The sequence below is a fragment of the Choloepus didactylus genome (genome assembly GCF_015220235.1).
Source record: "Choloepus didactylus isolate mChoDid1 chromosome 25 unlocalized genomic scaffold, mChoDid1.pri SUPER_25_unloc2, whole genome shotgun sequence".
Lineage (NCBI taxonomy): Eukaryota > Metazoa > Chordata > Mammalia > Pilosa > Megalonychidae > Choloepus > Choloepus didactylus.
Genome location: NW_023637607.1, coordinates 4,272,030 through 4,286,660, shown reverse-complemented (window position 1 = coordinate 4,286,660; position 14,631 = coordinate 4,272,030). Strand labels below are relative to the sequence as shown.

At 59.5% G+C, this 14,631-nt stretch overlaps 3 protein-coding genes across 9 annotated transcripts; 1 reads left to right on the top strand and 2 right to left on the bottom strand.

The window, feature by feature from the left end:
• Window positions 1–637: 637 nt before the first annotated feature.
• On the bottom strand, window positions 638–9,918 carry STXBP2 (syntaxin binding protein 2). Of its 3 annotated transcripts, none has more exons than XM_037824368.1 (19): window positions 9,047–9,918; window positions 7,374–7,423; window positions 7,042–7,123; window positions 6,551–6,627; window positions 6,308–6,386; window positions 6,113–6,216; window positions 5,701–5,849; window positions 5,407–5,491; window positions 5,181–5,311; window positions 4,996–5,103; window positions 4,566–4,623; window positions 4,369–4,434; window positions 4,152–4,232; window positions 3,758–3,896; window positions 3,166–3,275; window positions 2,206–2,301; window positions 1,352–1,437; window positions 1,113–1,270; window positions 638–787 (listed from the first exon to the last, which is right to left on the bottom strand). In XM_037824368.1, exons 3-19 carry the CDS (start codon window positions 7,112–7,114, stop codon window positions 702–704), a joined length of 1,686 nt encoding a protein of 561 aa, XP_037680296.1. In that variant the 5' UTR covers window positions 7,115–7,123; window positions 7,374–7,423; window positions 9,047–9,918; the 3' UTR covers window positions 638–701. The 3 variants fall into 3 exon arrangements, 2 of the variants coding, with proteins under 2 accessions (XP_037680296.1, XP_037680295.1); XM_037824367.1 differs by lacking the exon at window positions 9,047–9,918 and adding an exon at window positions 8,645–8,739; XR_005214981.1 differs by lacking the exons at window positions 638–787; window positions 9,047–9,918 and adding an exon at window positions 8,645–8,741 and having other exon boundaries at window positions 1,219–1,270; window positions 2,206–2,396.
• Window positions 8,622–12,972, top strand: PCP2 (Purkinje cell protein 2). Of its 5 annotated transcripts, none has more exons than XM_037824371.1 (4): window positions 8,622–9,614; window positions 11,623–11,737; window positions 12,039–12,124; window positions 12,788–12,972. In XM_037824371.1, the coding sequence occupies exons 1-4, from the start codon at window positions 9,606–9,608 to the stop codon at window positions 12,905–12,907; spliced, it is 330 nt and encodes a 109-aa protein (XP_037680299.1). In that variant the 5' UTR covers window positions 8,622–9,605; the 3' UTR covers window positions 12,908–12,972. The 5 variants fall into 5 exon arrangements, with proteins under 5 accessions (XP_037680299.1, XP_037680297.1, XP_037680300.1 ...); XM_037824369.1 differs by having other exon boundaries at window positions 12,039–12,163; XM_037824372.1 differs by lacking the exon at window positions 12,788–12,972 and adding an exon at window positions 12,319–12,409 and having other exon boundaries at window positions 12,039–12,163.
• On the bottom strand, window positions 12,971–14,581 carry LOC119525593 (protein PET100 homolog, mitochondrial). The gene is made up of 4 exons (XM_037824374.1): window positions 14,428–14,581; window positions 13,605–13,691; window positions 13,439–13,471; window positions 12,971–13,120 (listed from the first exon to the last, which is right to left on the bottom strand). Exons 1-4 carry the CDS (start codon window positions 14,452–14,454, stop codon window positions 13,037–13,039), a joined length of 231 nt encoding a protein of 76 aa, XP_037680302.1. The 5' UTR covers window positions 14,455–14,581; the 3' UTR covers window positions 12,971–13,036.
• Between the last annotated feature and the right edge of the window lie 50 nt (window positions 14,582–14,631).

The window sequence follows — 14,631 nt, the reverse complement described above, 5'->3', positions numbered from 1 at the left end:
GAGCCACACCTAATTTCAGCCCTGTAAAGGCTCTGAGAAGTCCTGCAAGTGGTGCTCCTATCGACAAGGAGAGTCTGAATTTGTTGGAATGGCACCCGGGTGTGTTTGTCATGCACCCACCCCCCACCCCCCCCCACACACACGCATGGGCTCTAACCCCCAGGAGCTGGCAACAACTCTGGGCCTTGTGTGGCTGCAGGCCCCACCAGGATAGTTCCTGGGGCTGCTGGGGGTGGGGTGAGGGGCAGGATACCCAACACCTTCTACCTGTAAATAATAATACTGACAGTTCCTTCAGAGCAGCCGAAATAGTTCCAGTGCCAGTGAAGTAACAACAGCTGCCACCTTTCCAGTAACTTCAGCTGTACTCGCATCTGTCATTCCCTCTGCGAGTGGCTTTCATGATTAGCCCCCGTTTTTCGAATGGGGGAATAAGCAAGTTGACCAAGGTCTCATGGCTAGGATGTCTTGGAGCCAATAGTCAAACCAGAGCCCAATTTTTTAACCTCCATAAGAGATCAAGATCCCCATGGGGACCAGGAAGGGCTCTGGCAAGAAGATAGGGTGTGGCGGGGCCTGAGGGACAGGTCCAGCTCCCAGGGGGCTCCTGCAGAAAGAAGGTGAGGTGGCCACAGGCTGGCAGAGAGAAAGGAGCAGTTTATTTCTCTGGAGAGGAAAGGGCAGGGTTGTAGGTGGGAGGGTCAAGGCAGGGAAACGTCCTCCAGCTTCTGGTCCAGCGTCTTGAGGTCGTCCAGGAAGCGGGTGGGGGTGAGAATGTGCGAGGAACCTGGGCAGGAGGGAAGGCTGGGGAGGTGTGGTCGCTGCCTCGGTCCCCAGCACCCCACCAGGGTCCCTACTGTGTGTCCCTGCCCCTCAGGACCCAGGAGTCCAGCCCCCAGCTCCCATTCCCTCCCCAGGGACTTCGCACCCCACTCACCCACCCGGGACTCCAGGCTCCAGCCCTTCAGGGATCTGGCTGTCAGCCCCCACCCTTCTAAAGAACTGAAGAGTATAGCCCCACCCCGCAGGGACCCAGGAATGGGGGAGCCCAGTCCCCAGCCTGCCCTGCCCCTGGGACCCCAGTGTTGGCCTGCCACAGTCCTGCTACTCACCAATCAGCACCTCCCACTTGCCTTCAGTGGCCCTCGTCACCTCGTAGGCTGCCCTCATCTCTGACATCGCCACACCGCCCATGACATACACGATGAGCCGGGGCCCCGCCCGTGCCTCCACACCCGCCTTGTTCTTATGCCAGTGGCCAAAACGGGCGCTGTGGGGTGGGGGGTTGGGGTCATTCCTTGCATGTGGACTCCCCAGGGTCCCCCCACCCACAGTGTCCCCGTGCCCTCACCTGACAGCAGCCTGGGAGCTGCACGTGGGGGTGGGGTCAGTCACAAAAGGCCACAGCTTTCGGTCCAGCCTGTCCTCAATGGCATCCTGGGGCAGCCGGAGAGGGGGGTTTAGGAGGGAAGCCCCAGGCTGGGGGCAGAGGGGGTGGGGCAGGCAGGGTTTGGGGCCCCCACTGGGGGGCCAAGGTCCTGGCAGACAGGAGGTGCCATCTGTATTGTGCTCCAGCCCCTTGGGGTCTTAGAAGTCTGGGCCCCCAACCTCTTAGGGACCCAGGAACCCAAACTCCAGCCCCTTTAGGGCTCAGGAATTCTCCTGCCCCAGCCCCTTGGGGACCCAAGAGTCCATTCACCCAAACCCCATGGGGATGAGAGGGCCAAAGGTCGGTGCTTAAGCCCCAAGTGGGAGGTCCCGGGAGCCCACAGGATGGCAGCCACAGAGTCAGGATACTGGGCGCCTGGCTGCTACTTTTGGACATGGCTGCTTTGGGCTCCAAGGATGGGCAGGGGCTGGGGAAGGCTGAAGGGAAGACTAGGAGTCAGGGAGAGACAGCGGAGGGCAGGGGGGGACCCAGAGGAGGGGGCTGGTGGGTAGACAGGAAGGAAGCTCCCCAGTGAGAGGCCCTGCAACACTCCAGTTCCTTGGATGTGGGCTTGGGCTATCCCCCCATCCCCCAGCAGGGCAGATCAGATGCCAGGGGAATGTCTGTAATAAGGGATTTTCTATTAAGCCTGAAGGCTTAGCGGCATGGCCGTGAGAGAGGCTGAGCCACTGACTAGAGCAGGGCAGGCCAGGGGGGAGGGGGTCAGACACCTAGCACCCCCCAGCCCCTGCCTGCCCACCCCCCACTGGCAGTACCTCCATCACATCCTTGATGACGGGAGTCCAGCGGGACAGCTGATAGGTGGGTTCCAGGCGCTCCCTCCGTTCCAGCCGGCTGGAGGTCCCAGAGCCCTACAGAGTCCAGGAGGGCCAGGTGGGGGGTGGGGGAGGAGGAGGCAGGTCATGGATGGGGCTTGGGGGGCTGCTTTGCAGACAAAGACAGAGAACTGGACCAGGGAAGGAGGGAGGGAGAGAGAGGGAGAAGGGTGGGGGAGTGAGGAAGTGAGGGAGAGAGGGAGGGGAAGAGAAAGAAAGAGAGGGAGATGGAGGAACAAATATAGGGCAAGACAAAGGTAAAAAGAAAGAGATAGGGGCAAAGAGAGAGACAGGGCAGAGAAAGAGATGGGGACAGAAGGGGGAAATGGAGAAGGTGATGAGGCCCAGAGTGGGGAGGACACAGAGAAAGACAGTGGGACAAAGGGAGAAAAGGGAACAGAGAGAAAGACAGTTACAGAGAGGTGAGAGGCCGGCAGACGGGAGCTGGGGAGAAGCTGTGGGGGACGGGGACAGGGGCATGGAGAGCCGCAGACCAGCAGCGGAAGCGGGGCCAGGGGGTGTGGACTAGAGGGCAGAGAGGCTGAGCTGAGAGCTGACTACAGGAAGCTGCTGAGCATTGAGGGGTGGGGGTGGGGTCCTCTGAGACCTCCAGGAGCCCCAGAGCTGAATCTGTGCCCTACCCTCCAAGGCTGGTGACCCTGATCTGACAGTGCATGGCACTTGTCACCAGGACCAGGCCTCAGACCACACCTCACCCCCCCTTCATCATGTGGCCCAGGGTTGGGATGGAGCCCTCTGGTCCCCAGACGGTCCCCCCTACCCCAGGGACCCAGGCTCTGGCTCCAATGCCCCCTCCCCCAGGACCCTCACACCCCCATACCCCAGGGCCCAGACCCCCTTCTGCCCAGTCTCTGACCCTGCGGCCCACTCCCAGCATACCCCGGGGTTGGTGACGGTACCCCCCAGCTGCTCCAGGTTCCGGATGAGGCTGCTGTGGGCCTGCACATTGGCATGCTGGATCAGCTTGGCCAGGTTCTCCTCGCTCACACCTGGAGGATGGCAGTGGGTGGGCTTAAGTGGGAGGGAGGCTGAAGGGGGGTGGCGTTCAGGGAGGGGGGATAGGGAGGTGGTCAGGTAGGTTCCTGGGTGGGATGGAGGTGCCAGGATTGGGATGGGTGACCCTTAGGACTGAGGGAGCTCTCAGAGTGCCTGCAAGGCGGGGTGGGGGTCAGGAGACTTCTGGATGGGGAGCTGAGGGTATAGATCTGATCTTCTGCAATTTGTCGAAGGCACCCCAGGTTGGGAGAAGTCATGGATTTGGGGATCCCTCATGCCAATGAAATCCCCCAGGTTAAGGTGGTAGGGCAGGGCAGTTCCAGGGTCCAGAGGAATATCTGTGGGACTGGGGGTCCTGGTAAGTGAGGCTGTCCTTAGGTCAGGAGGTTTCTTGGGGGAATTCCCAGGGTCACTGGACACCCCCATGACTCGGGATGCCCAGGTCCAGGGTCCTCCATATTGTCTGCCCACCCACCATTCCGAAGCAGGATGTAGAGCAGCAGGACACGAATCTTGTCATAGGCGGGCACCGCTGCGTCCAGCAGCACCGGCACGATAAGCTTCATGGCATCCTTGATCTTCTCACCCTCTGCATCGGAGCCCATGGCCAGGTCCTGTGGGGCAGGCAGGTGGGCTGCCCTGTCAGTCACCGCAAGAGTGGGGTATGCCAGGGAAACCTCAGGTGGCTGGGGAATCCTTGTGGGCCCCCAACTCTCCACAAGCCCCACCTTATCCTAGTATCAGGTGTCCACAAGCCACACCCTGTCCCCCGCAACAGTCTCCCCACAGCTCAGCTCTTCCCACAGACCTCGCCCTGGGCGCAGGACAGTCTCCCCAGGCCCTGCCCCCCCAGTTGACCCTGCCCCCACCTGCTCCACACTGCACAGCTTCTCCACGCAACCCTTGAAGCGCTTCATGCAGTCGTCGGCTAAATGCAGGTGCGTAGAATACTGCAAGGTGAGGGGTGAGAGTTAGGGGGCTCAAGAGGCTGAGCCAAGGCAGACAAGCGCACAGGGCACGGTTTCAAGGGTCCAGGAAGTGCAGTTGGGGCAGATGTTCCCGCCTCCCAGACCCACCCGCACTCACCTTGTTCAGCTCCTTCTGGTACTGCGGCATCTTTTTCAGGATGTGGGACAGGTCTTTGATGTTGGCCTGGGGGCACAAGTAGGAGCAAGCAGGAGGTGGGCATTGGGCCAGGCCCTACCCTTGGAGGCTGACAGTCTGAGGCCCCAGGCCCTGGTTCTGCCCTAAGCTGCCCACCCTGACCCAGGTTGGCCCCCCACCTTGTCTGTAGTCAACCTCTTGCTCTCGCAGAATGTCTTCAGAAGCTCTGTGACCTTCCTGGCAGTGAGGGGGCACAGGGGCAAGGTGGGGGTTGGTGCCAAAATTGCAGCTTGGGGAAAGTATGGGGTTGCATAGGCGGGGGATGGAAGCCAGGGGACAGGGGTTCATGTGCCAGGCCATGTGCAAGCCCATGCTGGGGGCACATGGGAGGCAGGGTGAGGTTGGAGGCTAATCAAGGGTCCAGCTAGGGGGCGGGGCGGGGCGAAATGGGCGGGGCCTGGTGTGGGGAGGGCGCTCATCGATTAGGCAGCTCCAGTCTTCGCAGGACCTAGCAGCAGCACACAGCAATGGAGGGGTGGAGCTGGGGGTAGAGGGCAGAGGCTGGCAGGGAGCACATGCACAGGGGCCGAGCTCCTCCAGCGCACGCACTTGGACACGTCTGCGATGTGCATATGTCGCAGCTCCACCCACAAATCATCGTCCTCGTCCAGCATTACCGCCTTCTCGCGTGCCTCGCTCAGCCCCGTGGTCTCGTACCTGGAGGAAAGGCGGAGTGTCAGGGCCAGATGCACAGCGAGAGGCGGAGTGCCCCATGGGTTCTAGGGTCCACCCACCTGTACGTGTCCTGCTCGATGTCCAGCAGGTCATAGGCCATGGCCTGGAACGTGAGCTCGTGCAGCAGTGGAGACACCGGGTCTGCAGCCCGGTCCACAATCAGCAGCTGTGAGCGCATTTTCTCAGGGCCCTGGGGTGGTGGAGGGGGAGGGGACATGGGGCTGAGGACACTGGCCCTGCCCCTGGCTGGGGCCTCGCCCCACCCCTCTCAGCACTTCCACTCACCTCTCCCAGGCTGGGTGTGTCTGCCTTGAAGGCATTCAGCTTGGCCAGAATGGCGTGGGCCAGCTGGGCCGTGTCCTCTGGGCCCCTGGGGAATGGGGTGGTCAGACGGGGGTGGGCATCAGGGTGCTGGGGTTTGCAAGGGCCAGCTACCGATTGGGGGTCAAGGAGGCGGTGGAAGATGAGAGTCAGGGGACGGTGCTAGGGTCAGAAGAGAGGGTAAAGGTTGGGGGCAGGATGGGGTCAAGATTGGAGAGGGGAAGCAGCAGCAGGAAGGGGGCTAGGGTGGCTCCCCACTTGCGATAGCGGATGGCTGGGTACTCCTGTAGCGTGGCGCACAGTGTGGCGATCTGCTGGGCCAGTGCCTCGAGCTGCCGCGCCCGCTCCCCAGCCCGGAACGGGCAGTATAGGTTGTAGGTGCTATGGGGGGCATCCAGGGAGAACACCTGGGAAGGCAGAGGTGCCAGGGCTGCCGCTGTCAGGGTACAACTGCCCCCCTGTCAGCTGGCAGCCCCTGTCTCTCCAGAGCCTTTCTCCGGTCTCTGGAGCCCACTTGGCCTTCTACAGGAGAGGCCGGCAGCAGCCCCCAGCCGATGCCTGGTGGAGCTGTTGGATAAATACCCCTTCCTGTTCTTCTCCCACTGGTGTTCCCTTTATGTGCGCTCAAGTCCTTGTCCCCAAGGGGGAACCTGTGGATGTTTAGCCATACCTGGGCCTCATAGGGTAGGAAGGCAAGGTGGATTTCTTTCAGCGTCTTCACTGCCTTTGCCAGGCGAGAGCGGCCCAGCTCACTGAACAGGGGCTCTGGGCAGGCTGGAGAAAGAATGAGGGGGTGTCAGGCCAGAGCAGTTCCCACAGACCTGCTGCACCCCAGCCTCCCCCGCCCCAGGCTCTCCCCACTCACTGTCGGTGAAGAAGACATGTGCGGCTTTGTAGGTGAAAGTTGGGGTCCCCCGGAAGTCCGCGATCAGGGCCTGTACAGACTGAGGGATGCGACCACTCTCCAGGCCTGGACCCGTCCTCCCAGACCTGGCCTCTGCCTGACCTCCCAGCCACTGCCTAATGCACACGCACATGCACATGCATACACGCAGAGGCATGTACACACACACACACCCTCACAGATGCCCCAGGCTCACACAGGCACCTTCTCTGTCGGGCTCAGTAGATAAATGGCTTCCAGGCTGGGAATGGGTTCTCGCCGTTTGTTGATATCTTCAACGACTAGTAGGAAGAGGGAAAGGAGCATGGGTGAGGGGCTCTGGGGAGTCTCAGACTTGGCGAGTTGAACACATGGGGAAGAGGGGGGATGCTGGAGGGGGTGGCACTCCCTGAGGATCCTAAGCAGGTTGCACAGCTAAGGGCTACACAGGCAGGGTTCTGCACATTTTGGGATTTCCCACAGAAGGATGCACAACCTGGGGTGACATGCTCAGGGTCCACACGGCAAGGCTGTACATTCAGGTGGCACGCTGGAGGAACATACTTGTAGGATAACTCGCTTGGGGCTCTCTACCCAGGGAGCCACATACTTGAGAGTCAGGACATTGGCTGCACCCTGGCGAGGTTTCCCACATTCAGGGAGCTGTGCATTCAGGAGATCCCCTTTGGGGGCATGGGGATGGGGCATCCACTCACTGGTGATGCCCTCAGCCAGGATGTCTGACATTTTGCAGCAGGATGACAAGATACGCATGCTGGGGTGGTCCATGATGAGCACCTGACCAGGTGGATGGACAAATGGACAGATGGACAGACAAGTAGGCAGAAGAGGGCTGTCAGCTTCAAGGGATGGCTGGGGCAGAAGGACCCAGAACCCATCCCTATCCCAGATCTGCCCACCTGACTCTGCCCTGTGGAGCAGCAGCCTCCTTAGGGAGTTCTCAGGGTCCCACATTCAGGGTCCCCGCCCCCATGGATTTGGACAAGGGACTGGCTCCAGGTACCTAGGTTTTCAGCCTCATGCCTACCTTCCACTCCCCATCCTTCTTGACACTCCGAATAACTCCACTCAGAATTTCTGCAGGGAAGGGGGGGTGGGGACTCAGGATGCTGGGTCCTTCTGGGCTGGGCCCCTCACCTTAACTCCCCTGTATTTCTCCCCACAATCCTGTAAGGTAGCTGCCAGCATTACCCTCAGTTTACAGACAGGAAAACTGAGGTTCAGAGAGCACCTAAGTGGCAGATTGCCTGGGGCATGTGTAGCCACTTGCACATACGTTTCTGAGGAACAAATAAATGAAAAGCCAGGGCTATGTAGTTCTAGTTGCCTCCTGAGCTGGGTTCTTGGCCTCCCCTCTGCTACCCCAGGATCTCCTGCTGTGGGAGTGTTGACGGGTTCACCACTCCAACTCCGTCAGTTTGGCCAGACTAGATTGCAGGACCCCTGGCACCTACTCTAAGACTGGTCATCGTATTGCCTGAGTCCTGTCCAGACTCAATTTCTTCATCTGTGAAATGCAATCACTGGTTTTCTGGTCTCCCCATTAAGCCCTCGTTCCTTTTCTAGTTGTGGTTCTGGGGGCTTGAGCCACACTCTGTCCTGCCCAGCGGAGAGAGAGTAGAAGGGAGGGAGTGGCCATGCCCTGCAAGGGTCATGTCCACTGTTATCAGGACCCACAGGGCGGAAGGAGCAGCTGAGGCCGGAACTACACGGGGTGTGGGAGGGGGAGTAGCTTCCACACCCTCCCCCAAGAAGCTAGGCCTGGGAGCCTGGATTCCTGGGTCCTCTCTGCAAGGGGTTCTGGGGAACAGGACATGGAGGAAGGCATCCCCTCGCCCCCCTCGTGGTTCCTGGACACATCCCCAGGAACCCCAGGGCGCTCACACCACCTGGAATCGTGACCAGACACCTAGTCAGCCCCGATCCGCGCCGCGGGGCCGGAAGAACCCAGCCTCCGGAACTTTGCCCGACTCAGACGGGAGTCCCAGCCCCAGCTGTGTCCTCCCCCCGCCCCCCGCCGGCACCCCAAAGCGTGGGTCCCAGCGTTTGCCGTTGGGAGGCCTGAAGGCCCACGCCACACCCCACCCGCAGCCTTTGAGTGCCCGGAGTCCACTCTCCCAACTTTGTTCCGCTCCGGTACCGGGAGCCAGCTAGGACCAAGCTTCCGCCCGCCCCTTCAACGGTCTAGGTGTTCGGTCGTCCAGCCTGGTCCCCAACTCCCCGCCGCCGGGGCCCCAGGGGTCCGCGCGCCCCTGCCCCCCAGGGGACCCAAGAGCCCAGCCCCGGGCGGGCACTCACTTTCCCCCACCACCGCCTTCAGCCCCGAGGGCGCCATCTTTCCCCCAGGGGCGCAGCCGCCGCTTCCGGGTCTGTGCCAAGGTGGGGGCGGGCCCGGGCGTCACCCACGTGGGCCCCGCCCCCCGCGCACCTGACCCCGCCCCCACGGGTTCTGGGACACGCCCCGGGAAGTTCCGTCCCTCGCGGAGCCGAGAGTAAGAGTGCCCACGCCCACGCGCGCCAAGTCGCTGGGAGGGCACACCCCGACGACGTGCTCACTGCTCCTGGCGCAGATGTGAGCGCGGACACACACTTCCTCCGCTTGTGCGCAGCGAGGAGTGGGATGGCCATGCAAGGAACAATCCGTCAGTCTTCCTCAGGCCCGCCCGGGGCCGCAGGTGCCTGGAACCGTGACCCTCTTACCTTCTGCATCCCCGAGTTTAACAGCAGTCGCTGGCTGGGACAAAATTTGACAACCTCTGGAGGAAGCCGGGAGGGTGGGTTGGAGCTAACGCAGCACGTACTCCTCCAGGAGGCCCCTGCCAGTCGTGCGGTTCAGATGGGGAAATCGAGGCTCGGCGGGATCCCCCCTCGTCCAGTGTCGCGTGATGAATGGGCCTAAGGGGATTCCAGCCAGGAGGAAGGTCCCAGGAGGAATGCTTGTCATGCCTTACACCCGCCCTGGGGGTACTCACAGCCGCATTCATATCCTGAGACACTTATGGATTTAGTGGCAGGCTTTGAAGCTTGCACGCGTGCACAAACACCTCAATTCCTATTGCACTTGAAAAGTCAGGGCCTTCTCTTGCACACTCACGTGTGTGTGAACACAGTCGTTCTTGTCTGAGCTGGTACCTTCATGTGGTCGTTTTTCATTGTGTCCACGGATGCCAGGCCCTCTGCCACTTACATGGGACAGATAAGGACCACACAATGGGAAGAAGACTGAGAAGGCCCCCATCCACATGGCAGCTAACGGTGAATGGGAAAGGTAGGAAATGAACAATTCTTCCCTAAAGGAGTTGTCGGGAGATGTGAAAGCAAGTGCCAGGTGGAGGCTGCTTCATTGGTGGCTGTCCCAGATGGCCTCTCTGAAGGGATAGCCTTGAATGACATCCCATGCAAGGACCAGGCAGAGGAGTGTGGGGAAGGAGTTTGGAGGCACAGTAAGGAGGTGAGGACGGAGGAGGGGCACAGGGAAAGGAAGTGAGGGCAGTGGGGCAGCAGGGACCAGACCTCTGCAGGGAAGGGTAGGTAGGACAGGCAAACCAGAACGGCTGGCCACCCTAGGTAGATGGATTTTTTTTGTTTGTTTGGGTTTTTTTCGTTTGTTTGTTTGTTTCCTAACAGCTTGTTGAAATACAATTCACATACCATATAATCCACCCAGTTAAGTGTACAATTGGACGGCTTTTAGTATATTCTGTAGCTGTGTATCCATCACCACGATCAATTGTAAAACGCTTCCATTACCCCAAGGCATTGGGTTTTACCTTGAGAACAATGGGAGCACAGGGAGAGTTTGGGGCCAGGGAAAGGAGGGGAGCCCTCCAGTTCTTGGGGGAAAAGGATGGGTTGCAGGGGCAAAAGGGGGAGCTGGGAGACTCTGAGGAGTCAGAAGCACTTCCAGCTTCTCAGCCTGAACCCTGTGGGTGAGAGTCTGTGGCCTCTGCTGCCACCATCTATTTAGGTGGGTGGAAGATGGAAGATTCCAGACTTCCTTGTCTTGGCCTCAACCCTGGGGCTGGGCCCTGAACTGCATACCCCAGACCCCAGGGGTTGTTTCAGGAAGGGTGGCCAGGAGACTCCTTAGAATTGCTGCAAAGGAGATGGAGGGTGCAGTGGGGGAGGGAAGAGCTTCTCCTTCTCTTACACCCAGCAGGAAGAGCCGACTACCAGTGGGGGTGGGAGAGCTGGGTGGCCGGGGTGGGTGACACTGTGAACTGCAGGTCCCGCCTGAGCTGGTCACCCCTCTGCCATGTCTGCCTGTCCTCTCCCAGTGAGGCCAAGCCAGTCCTCCGCTCCTAACCTTGGGGACACTGCTCTGGCCTTTGGCTATACCCCACCAGAGTCTTTGGGGCCAGGTGATATTGCTGGGTCCAGAAAGATCCAAACCCTTATCGGCCTGTCTCCTACCCCCACACCAGGCCCAGCTTTGTTCTGGGAAAACAGTTATCAGGATCATCTTTATGGAGCTTAAGCTTGCGTGGGAGCAGATGGGGCATGAGCTGGGGATTTGGGGCTGGAAAGGGTATCCACTACCCCCAAGCCCGGCCTTTTAAAAGGCCTTCTCTGGCTCATGGCTGGGGTAGAGGCCAGCACAAAAGTGGACAGAGCCCAGGGGAGGGGTGCAGGGATGATAATGGACCAGGAAGAGAAGGCAGAGTATGGGGGTTCATCACTCTGTGTCCAGGTAAGCAGGCCCCATCTCCCTTCTACCTCCAACTCTCAAGGTCTCAGAGCTGCTGACTGACAGGGCTAATTAATTAACTTGTAGGGCACCTAATTAGTGAGTTGGTCCCCTGGGATTCCTGATCCAGTTACCATCCAACGGAGGTGCTGGTGGGCATGAAGGTCTGAGTCCCCAGCCCCAGTGAGGATAGAGGGCAGGGATCTCAGTGTGGACCCCTGGTGAGGTGGTGGTGGTGGTGGGGTACTGGGATTTGGAGAGGGTCCTGGGCTGTTTCCCTGGCACGTGCCTCAGCCCCCAGGCTCCCCTCCAGTCAGACCTCAATGTAGGACAGCGGGATGGTACACCCGCGGCCTCTCCCTTGAGGCAGTACCACGTGAAGTGGCACTGCCTGTGCAGCTCCTGGGGCGGGGGCTGGGACTGGGGAGGAGACTCCCATCTCACTCGGAGCAGCTCTGCAGAGCAGCCAGCCAGCGGAGACCATGGTGAGAGCCCAGGAGGGAGGGAGGGCAGGCCCTAGGCTCAGGGTGGGAGCCACAGGGGAGAGGGAGGTGCTGAGGGCCTGGCTGGACTGTGTGTCTGTCCCCAGGAAGGCTCCCCAGACCAGGAGGGCTTCTTCAACCTGCTGAGCCACGTGCAGGGTGACCGGATGGAGGAGCAGCGCTGCTTGCTGCAGGCAGGGCCGGACCTGGCTGCTGAGAGCCGTGAGAGTGGGCATGGCGGGCAGGGGGATGGAGGCGTTGAAAGTGGGTTGGGGGCATGAATAGGGCAGGCTTGCAGGGGTACAGGGTGTGTCTCTCTTGGCGGGTAAGAGCTATGGGCAAGGGTCTGCCTGGGGGGATAAGCAGGCATCTGGGGACACAGGCGCATGCTAGTTGCAAGCAAGGAAGCATCTGGGGACAAGAGGTAGGGGAGAGATCAGCATGTATCCTATGAATGGGGGTGCAAGGTGGGTGGGGTCCTTCCAGGTCTGGGTCTGTGCCCATGTACCTTTGCTCCATGCAGAGAGTAGCCCTCCCCCTGAGATGGACAGCTTGATGGACATGGTGGCCAACACCCAGGGCCGCCGCATGGATGACCAGCGGGTGACGGTCAGTGCCCTGCCTGGCTTCCAGCCCGTGGGCCCCAAGGTGCGTGAGGTTTTGCCAGGGCTGAAGAGAGACCATCCAGACTGCACCCCTTAACCCTGCCCCCCTCCCCACACTGTCCATCATCTGCCATTAGGGGATGGGTGGGTATCTGGAGCAGGCAGGGAGTGCCCATGCTGTGTCTCCACTCATCACAGGACCTGGGCTGATCCAATACCCAACTTCAGACGGGAAGACTGGAGCCTGTTAATTTGAGAGCCAGGCCTGACATTCACAGCTCCTGCTTCCATGACTGGGGGCTTTATGGAGGCCAACGGGAGAGTAGGCCCCCTTCCTGGAAAGACGCCCTCCCCACCAGAAAGGAGGGCACATGAGCTCACACCCGGGACACACACATCCATATGCTCATGTACATCTATACCACACCTACTCATGCACAGCTTGGGTTCTGACTAAGACCACAGTGAGACTCCCACACCCAAAGCTACCCACTAAATGGTACGTAATGAAGGTGAACCCAGAAAAAAGCCAGGGGTAGGGGGAGAACCACATGCCAGGAGGCAGGATGTTGGGGTTCCCACCTGAACCCTCCCTTTAGTGTTTATGTCATCTCCAGTCTGCTCTGCCCTTCATCCTCCATCTGGCTGACCCCCTCTCCATCTGTAGGACAAAGCACAGAAACGAGCTGGGACTCTCAGCCCCCAACCACTCCTCACTCCTCAGGACCCAGCCACTCTCAGCTTCCGTCGGAACAGCAGCCCCCAGCCCCAGACACAAGCCCCCTGAGGGCCTGAGCCATCCTAGGCCCCCCTGAATCCCTGAAAGCAGAGAATAAAACACTCCACAAGCAACAAAGGAATGACTATGTGTGTTATTTGGTGGCTGGAGGGACTAGAACTCAAGAACATGGAGGCCTCAGGGGCCTTGCTGGGCAGCTCGAAGGAGCTTTTCCTCCCGCTGCTTCCGTATCCTCTCTTTGAATTCTTCTAGCTCTTGACGCTGGGGGTGGAATGGGGAGGAAGGAAAGGAGCACACACCTCAGGGCCTGGACCCCTCTCCCACTACCTTGGTCCCCCTATTTCCCGAGGCCATGGCTTCAGAGTTCAGTGTCTACATTAGAAGCCCATGACAATTACAACCAGGTACTGAAAAGGATCAGATTCATTCTTCACAGAGAGAGCATTAAAGAAACTATTTGCCCCTCTGCTCTCAGTTCCCTGCCCTTGGCTGAAGGTAATATTTTCATTCAAATCCACCAAAGCCAAAGGGACCCAGCCCCCTCCGTCCCTCTGATGGGACGAAGAATGTGTCACTTACCTGGCCCTCCTTCTCAGGTGGCCACAGCTCCCTCTGTGGGGACAAAGTCACAGCTGGAGGCGCAAGCTAGGAGCCTCCAGAACTCCACATCCAGGGCAGCAATTGGGTGCCCCATACCTTCCCCCAACCCTCTGGAATGAACCATGAACACTTTCCCGTAGCCCACCTTGCGCTGTATGACATAGTCCTCAAACCACTCGGCCTGATTGGCAATCCAGAACATAGCCACAGGGAAGGTGAGGTAGAGTGTCATCTGGAAGGGCAGGCAGCAGGTAAACAGAGCTAGGGACTACATCTGTCCCTCCTCCCTCTCCCATGCATGCAAAGGTCCCTCAGAGCCTGTAGGCTCCATCCTCCAGCAGAGCCAGGAAGGCTTCCTTCTCAGGGCCTCCGCAAGAACCCCAGAACTGCCGCCAAAGGTGCAGATGCCTCACACCTCAAAGCCTCACCCCATAACCCAGGAGACCTCATTCCTGAGAGCCCCCTCCTGAGTTGGGGAGTTTCTCTCTTTCAAAGACATAAAGAAGCCCATGACAATTACAACCAGTTACTAAAAAGGATCAGATTCATTCTTCAGAGAGAGAGCATTAAAGAAACTGTTTGCCCCTTACTACAATCAAAGGCTTGGAGCCCTCATATCTCAGAGACACCTTCTCCCATCAGAGCCCGGGAAGGTCCCCCAAATCGAGGAGGCCTCTCAGAGCTCCTCCCAGGATCTGAAGCTTTCCTTCTTAGAGACCGTCTTCCAGTCACCCCTCTCAAAAATCCCTTCCTTAGTGGGCCCTAACCTAGAAGACCCATTAGGAACTCCCCCCAACCTAGCGCTCCCTCTGAGTTTCCAACCGTTAAGGTACCTTTCAAATCTCAGTGGCTTTCTCCCCGGAGCGCCCCCACTTTGGAACCCCCTCCCCTTTTCAAAGCCTCCTCCTCAGATCCAGAGAGATCCACCCCCCAACCCCAGCCCAGCATCCCACCCAGCGCTCACTAACCCGAAACACCTCCAGCTTCACCCCCATCTTGTTTCTCTCGGTCTCCAAAGTCTCTTCCGCCAATAGCCGACACTGCAACAATACAGCACCCTATTGGTATTTCAAGGGCCCCAACACTGAAGCTGTTTGGCCGGCGCGCTCTAGCGTGATGTCATCTTCGGGTGCTAGTCCCCTGCTTCCTGTCACTGGAATACCTTCAGCTCA